Source organism: Phodopus roborovskii, unplaced genomic scaffold (genome assembly GCF_943737965.1).
Source record: "Phodopus roborovskii unplaced genomic scaffold, PHOROB, whole genome shotgun sequence".
NCBI lineage: Eukaryota > Metazoa > Chordata > Mammalia > Rodentia > Cricetidae > Phodopus > Phodopus roborovskii.
The window spans coordinates 13,825,156-13,849,010 of NW_026125397.1; the positions used below are offsets into that span (position 1 = coordinate 13,825,156).

The window sequence follows — 23,855 nt, forward strand, 5'->3', positions numbered from 1 at the left end:
CACACACACACACACACACACACACACACAACTTTTGCAACTGTCAACAGCCTAGACTCTTCTAAAATACTTGTTCCCATGTTACATTCAAACTGTTTACAGAGAAGACATAGGTTGTATCTCATTACACAGGAATGGGAAGACACAGGCCCTATTACAGTCTCGGGTCAGTATATCTGCTTATTTAGTTCAATATTTTATCTTCCTTAAAATGACAAAGACTATTCTGCCTCAGCCAGTTGATCCATGTTTCAGAGAGAATGCATGGTCATTCATTTACTTAACAGAGTCCTTTCCTTGTCCCTTTGTGAACCTTTGCCTTGTGTCTACATCAAATCTGACTTACACAGCTTGCTTGCTTGTTTGTTTACAATAGCCAGTCTCCAAAGCTAATTTTTTATGAGACAATCCCAATGCAACAATGGGTAGAACTAATTATCTAATTTAAAAATTGCAACACCAATAAGCTTTAGTGCAGTAAATACTGAGAAGAGAGTGATAGACCATAGTAGGAACTATTCAGGCCAAGTAAAATGTGTGTTGTTTATTCCTTAATCTTTTGCTTATCCTGAGGACTAAGGAGAGTATGAAGTGCTTACATCTCCAAATTCTTCAGCAGTATACTTGACTTACACTTCTATGTTCCTTTTCTTTGGAACTGATTTAACTCAATACTATAGCATATCAGCAATTTATAAATATTAAGATTTTTACAAGAGGCTGAGTTTCTCTTTGAATCCGATTATCTATTTTACATTTTTTGGCATCTTCAGAACTGCAGAGTTAAAAAGGAAATTTTAGCCAGTCTGGGTAATTTGTGAGGATAATTGCTTCTCAGTTGGGATGTCAGACATCTAACACTGATCTTTTTTTTAACACCTTGCCTTTTTTATCAACGTTATTTTATTCACAAAAGAACTTTTACCAGGTTTGCTTAGTGGCACAAATTGTGCTAGAGATGTGAGGATACAGGTAACAATAAATCATGTTTCTTTGGACTTTTTTTTTTAAACTATCTTCACTAATTTGGTAGTTTCATAAAAATATTTAAATTTTGTTGGTTTACAACCTTCCTTTCTTTTCCTACCTTTCTTCCTCCCTCCCTCCCTCCCTCTCTCCCTCTTTCTTTCCTTCCTCTTTTTTTTCTTACACAGGGTCTTTCTGTGTAGCCTTAGCTGTCCTGAAATTCACTCTGTAGACCAGGTTGGCCTCAAACTCAGAGACTTGCCTGCCTCTGCCTCTGCCTCTCTGCCTCTCTGCCTCTCTGCCTCTCTGCCTCTCTCTGCCTCTCTCTGCCTCTCTCTGCCTCTCTCTGCCTCTCTCTGCCTCTCTCTGCCTCTCTCTGCCTCTCTGCCCCTCTCTGCCTCTCTGCCTCTCTGCCCCTCTCTGCCCCTCTCTGCCTCTCTGCCCCTCTCTGCCCCTCTCCCCCTCTCTGCCCCTCTGCCCCTCTCTGCCCCTCTGCCCCTCTGCCCCTCTGCCCCTCTGCCCCTCTGCCCCTCTGCCCCTCTGCCCCTCTGCCCCTCTGCCCCTCTGCCCCTCTGCCCCTCTGCCTCTGCCTCTGCCTGAATTAAAAGCATGTATCACCATTGCCCTGCTTGGTTTTATAACTTTCCTAAAAGGAGTAGTGACAAAAGACTTCTGTTTTCTGTTTTCTCTAAGGGCAAAAGCAGGGTTATGATAGTCAGATGTGCTGGTTTCTAATGTAGAACAAAGAGAGCTCTTTTTTCCTTTCCTTTTCCTTTTTTAAATTAAATTTATTCATTTATTTTACATCCTGACCAGTTTTCTCCAACCCCAGTTTCCTCCAATTCCCTCCCCACCACACACCCTCTGCCATACCCCCAATCCACTCCTCCCCTGTTTCTGTTCAGAAAAAGATAAGCCTCCCATGGTTGTCAACAAAGCATGCATATCAAGTTGAGGTAGGCCTAAGAGGAATAGGTTCCCAAAAGCCTGCCAAAGTGTCAGAAATAGGACCCTCTCTGACTGCTAGGAGTCCCACAAGTAGACCAAGCTATATGACTGTCAGACAAATGTAGAGGTCTAGGTTGGTTTCATGTGGGTCCCTTAGCTGTCAGTCCAGTGTTTGTGAACATGATTTCCTAATACACAAGTTAATGAGAAAAACCACTTTTTTTATGCCATGTGTAAGCTGGAAGTTAGCCTCTGCCTACAGAAGATCATTTATTGCTTACCATTGAAATTTTACTTGAAAAAGTCATTAAAAGATCATAAATCCTATAATATATGTATACATTCACATTTATCTAACAAATTGGCATTTAAAAAAATAAGCTATTGACTTTATTGTTCTTAATGAACCAAAATCAGATGGCGTGATTTGTCTCAGGGGGCTATCGTTCTTGCTTCCAAGGTTGGGAACCTGAGTTCCATCCCTTGAGCACATATAATGGAGAAAGATGTTAGCTCTGGATATATGGCATAGCACATATTTGGCCACACTCCTACGCATATAGACACACATAATAAGCAATGAAATTTTTCAATAATCTAAATCAAACCTAAAGTCCAAGATAAGTAGACAAATCCAGCATATGGGAATGCTGCATTTTTCCAAACAGTATATAATTTTTATTGTCATATTTCTAATGGAAACTGAGGACAATTTAAACTTCTAGTTAGTTCATATACTATTTCAAAAGCGTATATATTTCCTAAGCAAATCAGTATAGCTGCAAAGTCAGAATACATGCAATTATAATATTGTAAACGAAAATGAAATAATTATTAAAGTAAGCTTCAATGATAAAAATAAATTGCCAACAAAACATGTGGGTAAATCCTTCAAATGTTCTTATCTGTATACTTAGTGAATTTACAGAGTTGCTACTGAGGATAGAATGGGACCTTAACGATTAGTTGGTACTGTGTCTTTGATTAAGGCAGTATGTCTGAATCCACAACTCTGCAAGAGAGCTATTCTTCTATCTGGTACCCACAAGAGCAGTTCAGTCTATGTTTCTCATACAATCATGATCTGTTCTGTTACTTTCATGGCACTGCCTTTTCTTGATCTCAATGAACTTTTTTTTTCTCTCCTTACATGTGTGAAATGTTTTAAATATTAGAAATCTGAATGATCTCTGTCTCACTCTTAACTTCCTGTTTAATTAGGAGACTTTTGTTGTTTAATTCTTTAAATATAGTTAATTTTACATTTTAATTGGTTAAAAAAATGTACCACTCCCACACATTCTATTCAGACAGCAAGATGATAGGCATGTGCACAGGGTTCCTACTGATGCTCTCAAATCAACTGTCATCCGATGCTTAGTTGACTCCAGCGCTGCAGGGACCAGCTGAAGTGTGTGCACAATCTATGGGTAGACTTTTTAACTTAATGCTAAATGCAAGCTTCAACGTTCTATTTCTTCCCTTCAAGATGAGAAATGCTTAGAATGATCTAAATGACAAAAATCTCAATTCTAGTTTCTTAAAGGTTCCTAAAACAAACAAAAGGAACTACTTTAACAGATGTCTTCAGTTGTTTACTATTAACCCATTCAGAGATAATGGATTAGAAACCATACAATGACAAGATGAAGATTCTCTGGAAGCAGGGAGAGTTATGGCTCAGTTGAATTACCTTTTGTAAACAGTACTGCCAGACTATTTAGATGTTCTAAACCTTTAGCAATAACAGATTATTTTGATAAATTATTCATGTGCCCGTACTCTGCACCATCTTACAATTTGCATATCTGGCAGCACATGGGCTGTTCATTCAGACTGCAACACCCTTGGTCAGACAGAATAGCCAAAGGCTGTTTCATTATTAATTTCACCTCAATAGGGTGATTATCATACTAAAATGAAGAATTATCTCAGAAATATGCTTTCCTGGAGCAGTAAGTACAAGAGGCTTAACCTAAGAACTTGTAAGCACATAAATTCTTAGTTTAATTTTTAATCTTTCTCTCTTTGGGTAGTATCTATATGTGAATACAATTTTGTAAGTCTAGAGAACAATAATTCAGACATTGATTGAGACCTTGATTAACTCATTGAAGTTAGGGCTAAACTGTTACCAGTTTCTAGTATCTTATTTAAAAAGGGTGTGTACTCCTGGGTGGTTTGCATGGTGTCACCCTGCTGATCCAAATTTAACTGTTGAATTAATGACTATAGATTTCTCTTATTGTTTATATAAAAGACACTGTAAGTCTATATTTATTTCCTACCCCAAAATTTAGTTATTTTTATTAGGTCAAGTGTGTGGTTTATTTCACTTGAAAACGTAAACAGTATGGTACTTGTATCCACCCTAGTCCCTCCCAAAGCCTGGTCACAATATGCCACCACGAGGGAGGCAAGTCACCTTCCATTCTGGCAGAAAGCAAAGCTTTATTCATTGTACCAACATATAGTGTTTCCTCCTGCATCTGTCTAACCTCCTAACCCCAGCTTTCCAACCTAAATTTCTGTCAGTGGTATCTCTTGGAAAAGTAACCATGATACATTGCTTTCTCAGAAGGATGTTAATTATCTAAACATCATTCCAGAACCTTGGAACACTCATATCTCTCATAGGAGGCGCCCCCAGGGAGAGTCAGGGAGGATATACAACTGAGGAAACTGATTTTGCCAGACTTCTTCTGCCTCCCTCAGCAACTGTGTTGCCTCCACCTGCTCATTCTTAAGTTCTTCAAACTGGGCTCTCAACAAACAATCAAAGTACCAGTATGTGTGACTGTGGACACACCATGACTGGAGATGATGCAGCATGCACTTACACAGCTGTAGCAGTTTCTGGTGATGGATCAGGAGGGGAAGCAACAGAAGACCACAGCGACTCACCTTCTGCAAGCCTCTGTATTTAGTACTCATACTGCAAAACCTACAAGAGCCTACACTTGGAACTTTCTTTTCTTGAAAACCAGTCAAAGGAATTTGATTCATTATTTGTCTAAGGAAGAATTGCTTTCTTCTTGCTCTAGTAAGATATGAATAGCTCCACTTTACAAACGTTATCTGGTTCCAATAAAATCTATTGAAAATCAAGTTCTGAACTTTAAAATGAAGAGGCTTTCTGCTTAATATATGATCAATTATAAGGGTCAAGGGAGTTCAGTTGTGTATTTTTTTATTTTTTATTATTTTTTACTATCAATCTGGTCAGTTGAACTTTTCACAATTAGCATTAGATTTTTCAGTGCTATTTCTTTTGGGTTTATTCGAGATTTTCTCAATAGTTCTCTTGGTGCTAGAGTTATGGAGATGAGTAGGCAAGAATTAGTAGCCTTAACAGATTTGTAGACTAGTGAGAAGAAATATCTGTGTAAGTAATTTAACGTATGACTACTCTGAGATTGAAATCTTCACTGCCCTGGCTAGTAGACTGGGATAAAGGAATGGTGCATGTGTTGACCATAGCATCAATACTACACTTCCTGTTTTAGCACTTCTTTCTACTAATTCCATTTCCCTTGTTAGGTTGTTCCTTTGTTTAATGGACTCTTTGTTATTTATTTTACTGTCATTTGCTGAAGTGAAGGTTCTATTACATTATTCAAGTAATTCTTGTTACCACTTTTGAAATTGTAATTCATCTCTCTTATCTTATTCTAAAAAGTAGCTATAATAAATGCAGTGATACTTTTTCAGAGGTAGAGAAACTCTTAAAACAATTTTCAGATGCAAACACGGTTCTCGAATAATACTATAATCACCAATATCTAATAGCCAGATGCAAATACAAAGGACTCTATTGTAGACCCTCATTGCTGCTTGCAGTTGTTTGAAAGACTAATTTTCAAGTCAAAATACAAATGGTGAGCCATAAGTGACAAGCTTGTCATTTTTAATATTTGAATCTGTAGAAAAAAAATGATTCTTTAAGTAAATGTATAGTGTCCTAATATTTTTTCAATTCTGCTAAGTGAAGCCTTTCCATCCCTATGGATTAAAGAGGTTGAAATATTTGGCTTATGTAATCCATGGAAATTTATTTGTATTAGTATGTTTTCTGATGATTAGAATAGTGACTTGTTTAATAATATCCTACTAAATAAAGGAAGATAAAGGAATTACGTTGACATTTTTAATACGAACAGTATTTTTTTTTACAATTCAAATTTTATTCCCTCCCATTGTTTTATGGTATTGTATACATACATACAGTACCATATATATTCCAGGCCATGACTTTATGGTATAAATATTACTCATCAATTTCAGACTATTATAATATTTGAATGATACTCTGATCATTCACTTTTATTTAAAATTATATCCTTTGATGCAAAGATATATCTATAAAAATCACCAAATATAGGCTAATAAGAAGTTAGAAAATTCATTTGAAAATTTTTATTGGGTTATATTGATTGTGGTAATAGAGAGGAAAAACTTGCTACCACTTAGGCACTTTTCAGTGATTGTTAGGAATATATGTTTGTTATTTCTGCATTTGTTTGGAATTTTCTCTAGTATAGTGTTAGCTTCTTTTGTGGAGGGGGGGCAGAAATCGAAGGAATGCCGAGAATGTACCTTTCCTGGAGATCTCCCTGGATTTTATGTGCTTCCACTTCTATGGTTGTTGGTGAGGGTTTCTTTCTTTCTTTCTTTTTTTAATTTTTTTTGTTTTACATATCGATCCCAGTTCCCTCTCCTTCCCTCCCTCTCTCCTTCCCTCACATGCTCCCCCCCACCTCCCATCCCATCCCCCTCCCACTCTCCCATGCCCCCCTCACTCCATAGGGAGGGTGGTGCCTTCCAGGAGGGGTCAACAAAATGTGCCAAGTCATTTGGAGTAGGGACTATGCCCTCCCTCCTGCCTCTAGGTTAAAGGAGTATCCCTCCATGGGGAATGTGCTCCCAAAGTCCTTTTGTGCACCAGGGATACACCCTGGTTCCACTGTCAGAGGTCCCTTAGACTGCCCAGGTCTTCTAACGGAGACCATGTTCAGGGGTTTCTTTTGTTGTGCATTTATGGTCTCAGGATTGGGTCTTCTCCTCAAACCAGAAAACAGTTCATGCAGGTGTTATAACCCCTAGATTTGCTTCTGTTGAAATTGAAATTGCGCTTTCTCGGGTAGATATTTCAGACTGTCCCTTTAAAAATGAACTTTGGGGACTACAAAGATGGCTCAGCAAACTTTTTAAAAGCACTTAATGTTTTGAATAAATACCTATGGTAATAATAATAATAGCTTAAGCAATAGATACTCCTTTCACATAAAACAAACTAAAGAATTAGTACTTCTGTAATTACGGTTGTGATATAAATGAAAAATTATCACTGCAACAAAAGGTAAAATGTTTTTGTTTGTCCCAAGAAATCGATTATTATACATACATACATACATACATATATATATATGTATATATATATATATACATATATATATATATATGATTTCTCTGTGAAACAGTCCTGGCTGTCCTGGAATTCACTCTGTAGACCTGGCTGTCCGTGAACTTAAAGAGATCTACCTGTCTCTGCCTCCCCAGTGCTGGGATTGAAGGGGTGCACCACCACTGCATGGCTATCATTATTATTGTTATTATTATTATTATTATTATTATTATTATTATTGTGTGGGAGGTATACATCAGGAGAAAGAGGAAGGAAGGAGAGTATTTGTGTTTGTACATGTATGTTCACACACACCCACACACAAATATTATGTGTGTGTAGCACATTCCAGGTATCAATTCATAGCAACATAATAAATGCAATATTCAAGTATAAAAATATAGTTTATTAGCTTTACTGAGTAATTTTTAACTATATATATTGCTCTGTACAATTTATTTGCTGTAACTTGTCTTTTTTTCTTCTTCTTCTTCTTTTAGAGCCAGTCAAATCTCCTGAAGACAAACAAGCAACCGCTAAAGTCACAGGACAAGGTTAGTAAACACTTTAAAGATACTACTGCTTTCTCCTCTCTTCAGTTTATAGTTTTCTATTGACAAAGCAAAAGCTGTTTATTGCAGAAGAGCACCACCTGCTGGCTGGTCTTCTTTAATAAACAAATTTGCAAGAATTTTTAAAATTAAAAATAGATTTTTTTTCATACGGTATATTCTGATTATGGTTCCACTCTCCCAACTCTTCCAAGATCCTCCCCAGCTCCATAGCCACCAAAATCCACACCATTTCTTGCTCCCTTTCATTAGCAAACAAGCATGAATCTAGGAAATAGAAATAAAATAATATAAACTAAAACAAGCATACCTGAATGGGACAAAACAAACAAATCAACAGAAAAACAAAAATTCAAATAAAAAGCATAAAACCCACAAATATAGACATAGAAATACATACATTGTAACACATAGAAATCCCCCAACAACACAAGCTCAAAAACCATAATATATAAGCAGAAGACCTGTTAGAAAAAAAAGAAAAGAATGCATAGTCAAAGCACTGTGAGACAAAATTACTTGCAGAGATAGCATTGACTTGATTTGTTTTGTCCATCTACTGCTGTGGATGGGGCCTGCCCTAAGAGCAGCTTATGTACTCAGTGAGACTCTGTTAATAAAAACTAAATTTTTATTTGCAAGCAGTTACAAATTGGAGATAGCTTCTGGGTTAGAGATAGGGGTTGTCTACTGTCCCGCCTGTACCATGTCCGCCTGCCACTGTCTCTGAGTTTATATGTTCATAAATCCTGCTGTGTTTCCCTTGGCCTTGTTTCCTTGTTCCTCCATCCTCTCTGAATGTCACAGGCTTTCCCCCTCTTCTTCAGGATTCCCTAAGTCTAATGGTAGGGGTGGGATTATTGGTGACATCACATTTTTGACTAAGTGTTCCAAGGCCTTTCAGGCTGTGCACATTGCCCCCTGTGGATTTCTGAATCTATTCACATCTACAGCCATCTCTAATGATGGCTGAGCAAGGCACTGATCTATGGCTGTGGCAAAAGGTTGTAAGGAGTCATTTTGTTGATACATTGCTTTAGCAAGACAGTATTATGTGGCTTTCCCCTAGGTCCCTGGCATATCTTGTGTCAGATTATTGACTACCCAAGAATGTCAGAGATAGTTTCCAACTCATGGTTTGGCCTTAAATAGAACCAAGTATTGGTTGGATACTCTAATAAGCTTTGCGCCACAATTGCATCAGAAAATCTTGTAGGCATGTCACAATTGTAGATCATAGCATTTGTAGCTGGGTTATTGTTTACCTTTCCACTTTGATGGCCTGTTAGAGTACCTTCCAGTACCATAAACAATAGTTATTAAGGCAAGTATTTCTTTAGCCATTTGAACAAGTTCTATCAAGAATGATGCTGGATTTACATGCCTAAAGGAATAACAGTCAGTCTGCTGCCTCAAAGCATCATTCAAGATGCTTTAATACATATCTCTAAAAAAATTAACCTCAAATAACTACATAAAAATACACAGCTTAACTATTATCATGACACTTGATAATTGGTTGGATAAATTGGTCACATTTTATTATTTCTTTCATATTAAAAGAATATTGGAATATAAGAAAATCAGCATTGTTGTCTAAAAGTACTCATTGAAAAAGCTGGCTTCTAGATATACAACTAAAATAATTACCTTGACTTTATGAACTATGCAAGAGAATTAGTTGCATCTCTCACTGATACCCTTGGGGCTTAAAAAGTAGAAGTAGCTTATACTCAAACCAGTAGTAATTTGACAAAACATAAAAGGGAGACACAAGTATTTTGCCATTGTCACCTATAAAAGTTGGGAGATCAGTTTGAGAAAACAGGGAGAATAATTATTGGGCAGGATCTTTGTTTTCTCTTCTACACTAAATTATGTGGTGCTGCCGTGTTTAGCAATAAAAGAGATGCATTTAGACAGTGGCATGATTGTTTCTGGGTAGAGGGGTCTTGAAGCAGACTGATTAGCATATAGTGTGATGTGAGATACTACCGAATGTATTGCATCTGACCAAAATCTTATTTATGAGCAGTTTATGCTGGCATACTTAAGGGCGAGGGAGCCACTTTTAAGTTTTCTTGCTGATTACAAGTTCAATAAAATTGCTTCTTCTTTATGAAAGTTTTGATAAGGAATGTAATAAATATTACTTGAGCTAGAAAAACAGAATGAGTCCACATGAAAATATACGTCAGGCTAAACTCCACAGGCCAAAAACTTTTGGTAAAAGTTTGTATTGTGTTTGTACATATGTATTTGTGTGTGTGTGTGTGTGTGTGTGTGTGTGTGTGTGTGTGTGTGTGTATGTGTGTGTGTAAGGATTTTAGGTCCTTATATTTTGCTTGGAAGTTCTGATGACCCACAATGTTTGAAGAATAACTTGAATCAAGACTTACATTTGGTTCAGCCTAATGTTAATGGAGTTGAAACAGAAAGGGTTGAAAAGGTGTGTGGACATCCACTTAAAATTTCAGCTCAAGAGTATGGGCTCAGTGTTTTCACATTAAATAATATTTTAGGCAAGGTGGTATCTGAAATTTTAGTTTTCAGATAAAGTATTCTTGTTGAATTATTATTATTTTCAAATAAAGTATTCCAGTTGACTTTATTGTTGGCTAGTATCCTAGAGTCTCATCATTGTTTCAGAGTAGGAAGGCAGTTCCCAGTGTTGATTTAGCACAGCGAACAATGCAGTATGAATGTATTCAGAGAAATGGCAGTGACACATTAAAATAAGAAACAGCATGATGGGTTAATCACCATCAACATTGCAGAATTTCCATAGACCATTCATATAGCAGATAAATAATTAAACCATATCCAGAAACAAAGAAGTAACTGATGTTTATACACATAGTTTATACATAAGTGAAATAAGGTCATAGTACAGTTTTGAAATGAACCAAGTGAAAGTGAACCCACAAATGTGATACAAAACTAAACTATATCTGAATGTTTACTTAAGTCATTCTAGTTTTTATTAGTAACACTATAGAATTTGCTTCTAGATTATTTTAGAGAGGATTGATTTGATCTAAGCATAGATTCTTGCAAACTCTGGAACTAACTTAAATTTCAGAGACTTTCTTTTTTGAAGAATTCATAAATGGTATATTTAGTATATTCTTACTGCAAATGAAAAGTAGACTTAACACCAACATCCAATTCTTCAGAAGCTAAGTGCATATATATTTTTGAGAATCATTTCCAAAAGCTAATACATACATATACATACACACACATACACACACACACACACACACACACACACACACACACACACACACACACCTGTATATGCATTCCCATTTATGAGTATTAAAAAGTTGTCACACACAGTTCTCTCTGTTACAGTCATACATGTTTTGATGCCATAAGTAGTTCATAGGTGATCACTGGGATGTCTTTTCATATTATGAATATATCCTAAGTAAAGTTGAGCTAATGTTACAATGATGTTTTCTTTCTATTATTTCCACAGCAGCTAAAAAGGATGAGAAGAAAGAAGGTATGTTTTAATGTTTCATGCAAAATCCCACTGTGCCACTTGCTAGAACAATTTACCAATTCTCAGAACCAGATTCGACTGCTCTTCCACCCACATTCCTTTTGGATTACTGGATCTGTTATGCACATGCATTTTGCACGAATATGCCTTTTTTATTTCAGCTCAACAAAGGCCTGAGCTACTCTCAAAATAATTTTCGTATGGTTTATCTCTAGACAAAGGATAAAATATAGTTTGTAAAAATCTTAGTTCCCCTACTCTGTTGGAAACTTGATAAAGTTTTGCATATTTGTAAAATGCAGAACTCATTCTCCTATATTATGTCAGTTTATATAAAACATACAAAAAGTCCCTCATTTTATTTTCTTCTTCTAAACTGAATATAAGTTATAGTAAATTGCTTGTATATCACATCCACCACTGATTTTTACACTGGCACAATATAAAAATCATACCGTTAAAATTACACTGAATAGATTATTAAATTCATATAGTTATATTCGTTCAAGACTGTTGTCATCAGAGAAAAGTATATTATTAACAGAAGGATAGAGAACACAACTGCACAGAAACCACAAGCCTGGAAGATTGTGTTCCATGATGAACCAGCCAAAACTCCTGGAAGATACTGATCTATGGTGATCGGTATGATTAGGCCATTTATCTCATAATGGGCACATATTGGACTCAGGCTTCTCTTCCAGAGAGTGCTGTCTTTTTTTTTAAAAAATAATGGTTATACTCCAAAGGGTTTGGGGCAGTTCATATGTCAAAAAGACTGAGAAGGTATTTTTTACAATAGTAACTATTCTAAAGTAAATATATATATATATATATATATATATATATATATATATATATATATATATATAAAGAGAGAGAGAGAAAGAGAAAGAGAGAGAGAGAGAGAACGCACATAGAGGTCTGTGGACATGATGAAGTCTGGCTATGGTTAGTGAAGCTTGTGAGGAGAGAAGACTAGCTCTTATCTTCCTCTTCTGGAAAATGTTTCTAATGGACTCTCATAAAACATGTGCAGAAGGTTCTACAATTGATAATTAATGTGAGCTCATTTTTTATGACAAATAGCATGCGGATATAGGAAAACACTGGTAATTAGTGTTCATCTGATCAGAGAAAGAGAGAAGGAAGCAAAGGTCATATTTTATACTTAATTTCATTAGAACTTTACCTGATCACAGTATCTTGGGGTTCATATTTTGCTTCTATTAACAGAAAACTAAGAGTTAATATACACTGAAAATAAAGCCAAACAAATCTTGCTTATTATTTTAAGGAGAAAGAACCCATAAAGTTATGATAAAAACCACTAGACAAATGACTATGTTTCTTATGATGCAATCATCATGAATTCTCCATATAAATGTAGTAAGTCTTTTCACATTTTCTTGTAAATGATGACATCCATGTTCACTTCTGCTATAAACATTTTAGGAAGTCATCAGAAATATCATTAGAACAAAGAAGTAGTCAGTTCCCAGCACAGTTGGTGTACAGAGTAATACCTCAAAAATGTTTGTTTGATTTTTATTGCTATAGGATCTCAATAACAAATCAATTTATCATTTAATTTGGGTAAAGAAGTAATATTAATAACTGTCTTTCAGGTAGTCATACAAACAAATTTAACTGTGTTGTGTTTCTGTGAGCTCATTATGATAATTTCTTTTTATTTAAAAATTACTCTTTTAATTCATTACCACTAAAATCAAAATATTAAGAAAATTATGGTATATGAAACAACAGCCACATGATAGTTTCATATATTTAAGCTGAGTGATTGTCCCTCTCCTGTTCTTATGCCCCTAGGACATTTTCTAGTTGTGTTTTTTTCTTGCTAAAATACCTCAAAGCAATTTTCTTGAGAAATTCTCCATATCCAGTATGTGATATTTAGAATAGATTGATACTTTTTCCCATGAAAATTCAACTGTTTAAAAAAAAAGTGAAAGAGTCATCTTATGAACTCCAGGACTCTGCTATATGTTAAACTAAGTTGCAAGTTTTCACTGGCCCCTGACATTCAATCTTTTCACACTTTGGTTTCATTGACCACTTATTTACTCCATTCTTCCTAAAGAAATTAAAATGTATTCTTAAGTAGTCTTCAGCAGTGGAGTTGCTGCTTTCATGGCACTGTGCTTTCATATTGTTCTTACCAGTTTCCCAGGTCAACCAGGGTCATTACTTCTAAAACCAGACTTGTTAGTGCTCAGTGACCTCAGAGAATCTCTGACACCCTTTCCATAGTCCCCCAACCAAAAACATCGTCCTAAAAATATAAATGCATTTTGTGTTCTTCTTTCTCCTTCTCACATGAATGTTTACTGGAATCTTCCAGAAGCTAAAAGATTCTGACGTTGAAAGAGCCCAAATGGCTAGGCAGATAAACCAAACCTACTTAGGCCAGTTATTAACAAGATTGACAGACACATAAATTGTATAGTCATTCATCTCACTATTTTTTGTCAAAAGAATTAAATATACCGTAAAGTGTGATATTAATGTTCATTGTAAAAGACTTATTATGTTTAGTAATTCATAAGTATGTTTGAAATGTTCTAAGCTTACTCTCTAAAGTTATGAACATCAATTAAAACATAAATAGAAGCCGTTTGCGGTCCTTAGTGATTGTTAGGCATTTAAAGGATTCCTGAAATGAAAATATTTAAAACTATAAGAGAAATAAATATCCTGCCTATACTAGTTATTCATTGTAAAATATTCAACTGTGTTAATTAAAAGGTTTAAATCAGTAGCTGTTTATAATACTGAATGATTCTACCATGAATATGGAACATGCTACTTACCTTAACCCAGAACCAAAATTCTCACATCCACCTTCACATTTGCTTTCCATCCTTGCTGTCAGGCATAGAATGTGGCAAACCCAAGACCAAAGACTGAATAATTCCAGGGGTCAGGCATGGGATGTCCTTTGAGACTGAGAAAATATATTACTTTTATACAAAAAAAAAATTAAAGCTAGCTGAGTGTGACTGCCTCATGCTGTCCTTCTCCCACACCAAAACAGGGTGAGATACTAATGTCAGAACACATGATCGAATCATTTCCATAGAAACCAGTGTACAAAAATATTATGATATAACTAGAAGTTATTACTAACTACAGACTATGTCAGCTGAAGAGTATGTGTAACTACTAGCTGATACTTGAAAAGTACTTGAATTTCTTGAGACAAGAATTTTAAGAACTCCTCTTTTTCTTCTGGAATATGGAACTCCACTAGGGACTAGGCCAGATGAGATACACTGCTACCAGAACTATTGCAAGTAGACTTGAATATGCAAATCTTCTCCATTTCTGTCAATAAAGAATTGTTATTTCAAACGTCTTTTGAAACACAGATAGAATGCCTGGTGCTACCAATGAAGGAAGATGTAAATTAGGCAAGAAGACAAGTACTTCATTATCACTGTTAATATATTACCATAGCTAATTTCCCCCTTTCATGTAAGTTGGTGTTTCATGCACTTCTGGCCTTAGAATAAATGCAATACACTCAACCAGATGTATTAGTAAAGATGAATGAATTATGGAGTGAGCAGTGAGGAACATCACTGCTTATAAGCCACAGATTTGAGAGTCTCCATCAGAAAATGCACAACCATATTAACAGAGTGGTAGGTCTTCAGGGAAGAATGTTTGCCAATAAACCTAGACAGTATTAAAATCACAAACAGAAAAAATGATGGTATGGAATAGGGCATAATGACATTTAATAAATATTAATGGCTATCACTAATCATCATCCTTTGGGGTCAGCATGTGATCTTTCAAGTATAAGGAACATACTTTTCATATTTATCACTTCCAGGATTGTTCATCTATTGCTTTTTTCTATTTATGTTTGTTATTTTTAAAAACAATCTTATTTTACATACCAATCACAATTCCCCCTTGCTAACTTCCTCACACTCTACCCACCTGCTTGCTCTGCACCCCACCCCCATCCACTCCTCAGAGAGGGTCAGGCCTCCCATGGGGAATCATCAAAATCTGTCATAGAATTTGAAGCAGTACCAAGGCCTCCTTGCTGGATCCAGGCTAATCAAGTTATCCCTCCATAGGGAATGGGCTCCAAAAAGCCAGTTCATGCCATAGTGATAAATACTTGTTCCACTGTTCAAGCCCCACAACTGTCACCCACATTCAGGGGGCCCAGTTCAGTCCCATGTAGGTTCTTCAGCTATCAGTCTGGAGTCAGAGAGTTCCTCCTTGCTCTGTTCAGCTGTTCCTGTGAGTGTCTTGAACATGGTCTTGACTCCTTTGCTCATATATCCAACCTCTCATGAGGATCAGGAAGTTTGAATTGGAAGAAGGACAGAGTGGGAAGAACAAGAGAAAAACTAACCTTGATAGAGGATGCCATTGTGGGGTTAACATCTGTTGTTTGTAACCAAGTAATATATCTTTATACCATTTTAAGTAAATTTTAGCACAGAAGTCTATTCCGTAAACAAATGCACTTGAAGATCTTGGTTAAATCACATGTTATTTTCTATTATATAGCTATACTTCAATTTATTTCAAGTTTTCTACTTCATTATCTTACTACATAGATATCTAATACAACTTATCATTGATACATAGAACTGAGAAGACAGACAGATTAAAAATAGCAATGATCCGATATTGTAGGCCTTTTAGTTGCCTCACAACAGCATCAATTAATTTGGACAATATCTTTTAAGATTGTGACATAATTTGAAAAGCATCGCTATAATGACTGCACCTTTTTCTTTCATGCAAATTTAGCACAAATTCTTAAACCAACTCCCCATAATATTTAACTTCTCCATGATTTGCAGCTTAAACCCATTGTCATTCAAGAAGCATCTTCTCACATATTCACTTGTGAGTTCACATTCTAGAAATGTATGTGCTAAACAGCAAGCTAATTTCTATGATGGGTGGGTTCTTTCCCGTGTTGCTTTTTTATAATGTATTTCCAGTTAACAATTCTATAGAAATATACGAAATTGTTACCTGTATTGGCTATCTTCCCCCCACATAAAACTGTGTACACAATCTGAGTAGCTTTAATAAGCAGAAATATATTGTCAACTTTCCATTATGTCAGATCACTCACTGTGCATGGAAATGAAGCCATAATACCACAGCATCACAGACCACCCAGGATCTTAAAATTATACCAATCTATTGTTCTAGGTTCACATGAAGATACGTATCAGCCAAGAAACAATGTGCCTAACCTTTTTCAACAAATATCATTTATTATTATGATTGTATTTCAGTAATAAAAATTTAAAATTTAACTTAAAATAAGAAATAAGATATTTGAAGTAAAAAATGTTAACTAAGGTGTCACATTCTAAAATAATCATGTTCAAAACTCTCTTGTTCTTATTCCCAAATGATGAGAACAGAAATTCTATACACTAAATAACAATTTTCCTTTCTCTAGGTTGAAGGTCCCTCTAATAAAATTAAAATAATTATGTATTGACCAAAGAATAACAGTTTTAGGCAACAGTTTTAAACATATTTTGTTAAGTAAGCAGTAAGCAATATCAAGCCATTTAACTTTTACAATAGTGGAAATCATTGAATATGTGTGTGTTGATTATTGAATAATGTACAAGAAATTTCACCTGGATCACCACAGACAGAACAAATATGGAACTAAAAGTTAATGTTATGGACTTTAATCATCTTCAGAAACATACTGTATACATATTCATGTTGAGTTCCTATTATGAATTTACCAACTACTCTAGGCACAGTTAATTATCAATGAAAAATAGATATAGACATTTTGGATTATATTCCTTTGTATGTTTAATGTTTTAGAAAGGACCTCTTGACTCATAATGCTCATGCTTTGGAAAACAGGGTAGTTTACCCTTAAACACTCTCTTTTAATCATACTATTAGTCAATATTTTTGAGGTATGGAAATTTTATTGCTAACCATGTATTTTTTAATTTAATCATATCTACATTATCAATGATTTATCTTTGCATTTCCAGATTCAAAGAAAATGAAAAAAACTCCAGAAGGTAAAAGGAATACTTGACATACTTTGTGTTTTGTATGTTATTTGGGTGGGGCTCTGGTACTTGGTACTCAATGAGCCCTTAAAGAGCATTTTATTCCTAAAACATACATCTAAAATAAAAATCTGTATATGGAGTAGAAAAAAATGAAGAAGAGAGAAAGGTCAAGGAAGTAAGAGAGGAGAGAGAGAGAGAGAGAGAGAGAGAGAGAGAGAGAGAAAGAGAGAGAGAGAGACAGAGAAATCTTTGATTATATTGCCATGAGAAGTATTTGATAGTAACAAAAATAAAGAGTCTGGAACTGTAGCTCCAGGACAGCAAACTTGTACTTCATGTGTAACACTACATGCTCAACCTCTAGTAAACATAAAACACCAATAATAACAATAGCAAATAACAATAATAATGTATTACTTGTATTTACCTATCAGGAAATTTTGCAAAGATATGATTTTTTTTTGTGACACTGAAAATGTTACATATCAAATATACAAGTTTAATCTATATCTTGTAACGTAAGTTAAGAATTGCAGTATACCTTTTTTTATCCTGACTGCAATCATGACCCATTTGGCAAATGCACCCTCTGTCTTCCGAAATTATGCATGGATAAGGTGTTTACTTTTGTGTGTTAAGAATACCAGAAATAACTAGTTCAGATCATTAAGCAGAATAATTGTAGACCTCTTCATTGTTGAATGATGTTTTTGTCAGTAAAGTTATAGACCCACCTGGTATATAATTAGTGATACCTCAAAGCAAGAATCACTATGGAATTCAAAAGGAGATATAATGGGGAGGTGGGTTGGGGAAACTGCACTCTAGTCATTGTTTTGAGGCAAATGTACCTCAAAATCTTATAAGAATAATGATTCCCTGCTTCTATTTCAACAGAACAACCCAAGGGAAAAAGTAAGGAAATGCATGCAATGTCTGTGCAAACATGTTTGTGCAAACATGCTGCCACTGCTACTATGGATTTGGCTTGCTGGTGCTTGTGTGTTTGTATTTCAAATTTCTGGGTTTAATGCATGTAGAGACTATTTTTTTATTTTATTTTAGAGGTTTTATATTATTTGTTGATTTTTTTGTACACTTGAGTATAGGTAAACTGAAAGTCAGAGTATTGCAGAAACTATAGCAAGAATTCTCACACCCCATCTCACTTAATGTGGATAGCTAATAAAGCCTGTAATTTTCTACCATAACTGCATCCCACTGATGCCCACGATATGTTTGTATAAGTGTAGCGTTGTCATCTAGTCATTCATCCATTTTTAGAAAACTCTCAGTGGGTGTTGTTTTCGAGATTCTTCCCTGTTTTCTTTTACAAATACCTTGGCATGTTCACATTACATCTACCTACCAGCACTGTAAGATCATTGCAACAAAATTGCTAGGGATCCATTTCTCAAGGTTCATCCACAGTTATTCAACATACTGTAGAAATTGCTTGCCAATAGTTCAGTAAAGCTATAGGCCTCCAGGTTTGTAAGATATGCTTAACAGATATAAATTAGGGGACAATTTAACATTACTCAGCTTTAAAAATTACCATACTTTTAGCAATATGATTCCATTGGCATTAACAAATTGTTCTTTAGAATGTAGTCAGCTTAAAAAAATGATTCATATTTTGGTTGTACCCAAACTTAGGACACTGAAACATTCTGTCAAAAAACAAAACAAAACAAAATAATGACAACAAAAAACAACAACAACAAAAGAAAAACTACTCTAAAATGTCCTGTGGAAAGAAACATGACATTATACTACAAATCAGCCAGAGGGAGCAATTTATCTTTGGAGAAGTATATGTTCCAGGCCTGGATTGATGAGTGTACACAGCTCCCGTGAGATCTGGAGAAGGGATATAGAAACCACACCATAAACCACTGCACCTGCATAAACAAAGTCAATCATGGATTTGAAAATGCTATTAAATTATTTAGGCCTGGGTATATTTAGTATTGTGATCTAGTCAATGCTCTATTCTTAAAAAACACTCAATGGCTGTTGATTTCTTCACTCTTCCCTATTATCTTTCTTCTTGTAATCTACAAATATTTTGGCATGTTCCTAGTCAATCTCCCTTCAAGAATTATAAACTCGTTGGAATAAAATTGTTAGGTATCCAATTCTTAAGTATCATTCACAATTAATTGTTCAATGTACTTTTGAAAAATGCAAATATATTTCATTTATAATTTGTTGGTTTGTTTGCTTGTTTATGGCCTTCACTTCTGTGATTTAAAAGTTTCTGCAGACATACCACATCCTCTTGGCAACCTTTAGGGCACTGATGCATTTAGTGAAAAAATGTTCCCTCCCAGATGTTCATTTACAACCAACTCCTTCCTTCATGAGAAGGGTTATAGATTGTTACTTTTATAGTAGTTTGGAGATGAAGTCACATCCTTAAAAATAATTATTAATTACTTTCAAATTAAGCTGTTGTTTCTGATTTGTCAAGTAGAATTTCGCCTTATTACTATTATTGAGTCTTTAATTTCTTTGGTTTAAATTTTTTTGTATTTAAGATTGCTATATTCAGTTATATACCCTAATATCATATTTAGTGTTAAAGTAATATAGTTATTATAACTTAAAAGACTTTTCTACTTATAGGCTAAAATTAAATGATGACAGAAAAGAAAGAAAGTATATTAACATTTCATAAATCCCACAGTCTTGAAATTTTTAGTATAAAAATATATGTTTAAAATAAAATTCAGATAGGGCCAGTGTTTATCAGTCCCTTTAGGATTTAGAGATAAATTGATTTATATTTTAAGGTGATTGGATAATTACATCCTGTAATACCACATATAATGCACACTAATGAATGTGTTTTCTTATGTAGTATTCCAACTCAAACAAGTACTTATCAAATATATGTATAATAGCTTTGTAAGAGAGGAGCTGATATCTTGTTTTTGGATACATATAGCCAGTATTTGATTTTGACAAATGCTGAAATTCAACTCCAGTGAATTGTTTTGTTGTCATCAATTTATAAATATAAATATCTTTAAATATTTCAACTAATGATTCAGCTGTTAGTTAAACAATATTCTCAGAAGCTGGACAGATGGCTTGTTGGTTGAGCACACTTGCTGCTTTTTCAGGGGACCAGGTTTGGCTCCCATCACCCACATGGTAGGTTTCAACTATATTTACCTCCAGTTCTAGGGAATATGATGCCCCCTTTGCACATGACACTCACGGCATGCATGCATACATATTGGCAAATCACTTAAACATTTAAAATAAAAACATGTTCAAAGAAAATAAAAAAAAAAAAAACTGAGTGCCTAGTTAATTGTCACTTGGACTTATAGGAATGTGTTCAGTTTAGTTTAGTTAAGCCACACACTTTTATTTTTGCTTTCAATACTTGGTCAAACTATTTGTTTTATTTACTTTACTGCCAGCAATTGTATTAGAACAGAGTGAATTGCCTAAACTGCATAATTCAGTACAGGTCTGGTGAACAAAGTCTTGCATGGAGAGCTTGATGAATTGGCCAGAGAAGATTCTATGACACTCTTTCTTCCTAAAATTGGGTTTATAAAATTATTTCAATGTAAATATCTCCCTATCTTCAGATCGTATTCAGGAGATAAAAATGTTAAGAAATCTCTGTCTCTCTTTGCTTCACTGGGCTTATATGTTATCATTGCTTGAGGACCTACTTTTGATTAAATTTACAAGTTGTCAAGTCAAAACAAGAATAGAAACACAAACAACAATAGCATTTTCTATTAAATTATTGCCTGCACTTTCAAGAAAAATAGTCCTTATTAATAGGTCATCAGAAGGCTAGACTTGTGACTTTTTTCTCATAGAATGTGGATAAGGGTGGTCTTGGAAGGAAGAGCCATCTTAAAAGGGTTCTAGTGTAACATCTTGTGCAACCAGGCAAGTATGTTTGCTCCCACTGGCTTACATTGTATCTGAACTTTAGTTCAAATTAATATAAGAGCAAGCTTAATGATTTCTGTACTTAAGGAATCTATATTATTTTTCTGGTTTCTACTTCAAAAAAACCCCTAATATTTAAAATATTTCAGTGCTGTGCTTGGAGAACACACTCGATCAACAAGGGAGAAAGGGCTCTCCTGAGGGTGAAACTTTAATCATTTTGTTACATTTGTGAGTTACTGTGGTTTAGCATCAGTGATGCATGTTTGTTTACTTTAAAAAAATCTTATTTGGAAAACATAAAAGTAAAATAGTATTAACAGTGATAATGTTTTAGAACAGGAAAGGAAAGAAAAGCCCATAGAATCCGGTAACTATTTTTAACATTTCTCTAATTTTAAATGATTTAATTGGTACTTGAATAGTGAATTTTAATGAGTATCACAGATTGTTGACCCCTTCTTTTCTTGTTTCACCCAGCAAAGTCACCAAAAAAGGAACACCCAGGTGAGTAAGACTGTAGGAACTCATATAATTTTACCTGAAGCCAAGCCTGAGATGGGGGAACAAAGGCAATGCAGGGTGAAGGCAGGAAATGTGACCATCTCACTGTTTTCTAAGCTCTAGACAGAATCAATATCAATATAGTCTGAGGGGAGGGAAATCACATGCTCTGTTATTCATTTGTTGCTGAACATGTGCCCATGAACTAACAGTATCAGATCCTCTGAGAGGTTGAAACAATCAGAGTCTGCTCTCCCTCCAGAATGACTAAGTCAGAATCTACATCTTGGTAAGATCCTGTGCATCCATTTGGGCAATGTCTGAGAATCAGTACTGCTGGAAAAACACCCAGACAAATGCAACTTATGGAGGAGGGTTTATTTATCTCACAGTTCAAAGGTATAGTCCATCAAGGAAAAGGAACTCAAGGCAGTATGAAGATACTGATGACTGCTGGGTCTAGCCTGCTTTCTTTCTCTCTCTCTCTCTTTTCTTATTTATTTATTTTTATTTTACATATCCATCCCCATTCCCTCTCCCTTTCCCTGTCCATCCCTCCCTCCCACCTTCTCTCCCCGTGTATAAGTCTCCCTCTCCCCCTCCACGTGTATAAGAGGTGAAGATGTGTGTTACAAGATGTGAGTGTACAAGCTTTGTAAGCTGAAACTCTTGGAGAGTGTAGAGGGGAAGACTTGTGTATGTGCAAGGAATGTGCATGTACGCAGTCCAACATCACTTCAATTACTGTCTCTCAGCTGCTAATATTACATTTACTTGTATTTAGAATGAAGCAATGTTCTTTTAATATTATGTCAATAGCCAAGTGAGTACTGCTAAAGTATAGCATATCTACAGCCCCTTGAAATAACTGTTAGAATCTATATTTCCCATTCTTTGTTCAAATTTGTAATACTTCCTGAGATGGGCAATCTCATCTTAGGCATCTTTTTACTACTTCAATAGCATTATTTTCTTACTGTTATCATAGATTTTAATATGTTGGTATAATTCCCTTTTCCTTTCTGGGTTTTAAATCATCAGAAGATAGAGGATACAGATTCTCAAAAAATGCCTGTTGTAATTCCAAATAAACAATGGGCACTTGATAATAGTTTATTAGAATAGAAGAACATGAAATAGAATAATTGGTTCTAAAGTATAAAAACTGAGTAATTTTCAGATACATAATTTAAAAAAATGAAATAATAGCATGTTCCTTTATTTCATATTAGCAGTCAAGGTACTACAACTTAAAAATGGAATGTTTTGTCACATTATAGAGTGGAGCTCAATTATTCAGAGGGTGCATTCCTACAGTAAGATAGCAAACACATACTCATATTTATACACATATTTGGAAGTCAAAATAGATTATAAAATATGGAAAACATGCAGAAGTATACACAATATTGATATGAGCAACAGATTAGTGTTACTGCCATGTATTACCACTAACTACAAAGGTCTAGTTGTAATCAATATATGCATATCTCAAGGGGTGAATGCACTGCACCAGCTTACTAATACTTACGGATTTTCATTTTGTTTTGCTTTGATTTTATAGATAACATCTCTCTTTTTATTTATTTATTCAATTTAGGAACATTCTTATTTTGCATATCAATCCCGGTTTCCTTTCCCTCCCATCCTTTCATGTCCCCACCGAACCGACCCCCAACCCACCACCCACCCACTTCCCAAGGATGGTGAGGCCTTCCATGGGTGATCATCAAAGTCTGTCACATCATTTGGGGAAGTGCCTAGGCCGACCCTCATGTATCTGGGCTGAAAGAGTATTCATCCATAGGGAATAGACTCCCAAAGCCCTTTTGTGCACTAGAGATAAATAGTGGTTCCACTGTCAGAGATACCCTAGACTACTCAGGCCTCCTAACTGGCACTCACATTCAGAAGGCTTGGTTTGATCAAATGCTTGTTCCCAAGCTTTATGACTGGGGTCCCTG

At 35.1% G+C, this 23,855-nt stretch overlaps 1 protein-coding gene across 1 annotated transcript in view; it reads left to right on the plus strand.

Moving 5' to 3' along the window:
• Positions 1-23,855, plus strand: part of Trdn (triadin) — a 322,095-nt gene that overhangs the window by 190,289 nt on the left and 107,951 nt on the right. The window contains exons 13-18 of the mRNA XM_051175313.1: positions 7,819-7,872; positions 11,375-11,401; positions 17,437-17,466; positions 18,358-18,375; positions 21,725-21,757; positions 21,868-21,894. Coding sequence (XP_051031270.1) covers positions 7,819-7,872; positions 11,375-11,401; positions 17,437-17,466; positions 18,358-18,375; positions 21,725-21,757; positions 21,868-21,894 — 189 coding nt within the window. The remainder of the gene's footprint in view (positions 1-7,818; positions 7,873-11,374; positions 11,402-17,436; positions 17,467-18,357; positions 18,376-21,724; positions 21,758-21,867; positions 21,895-23,855) is intronic.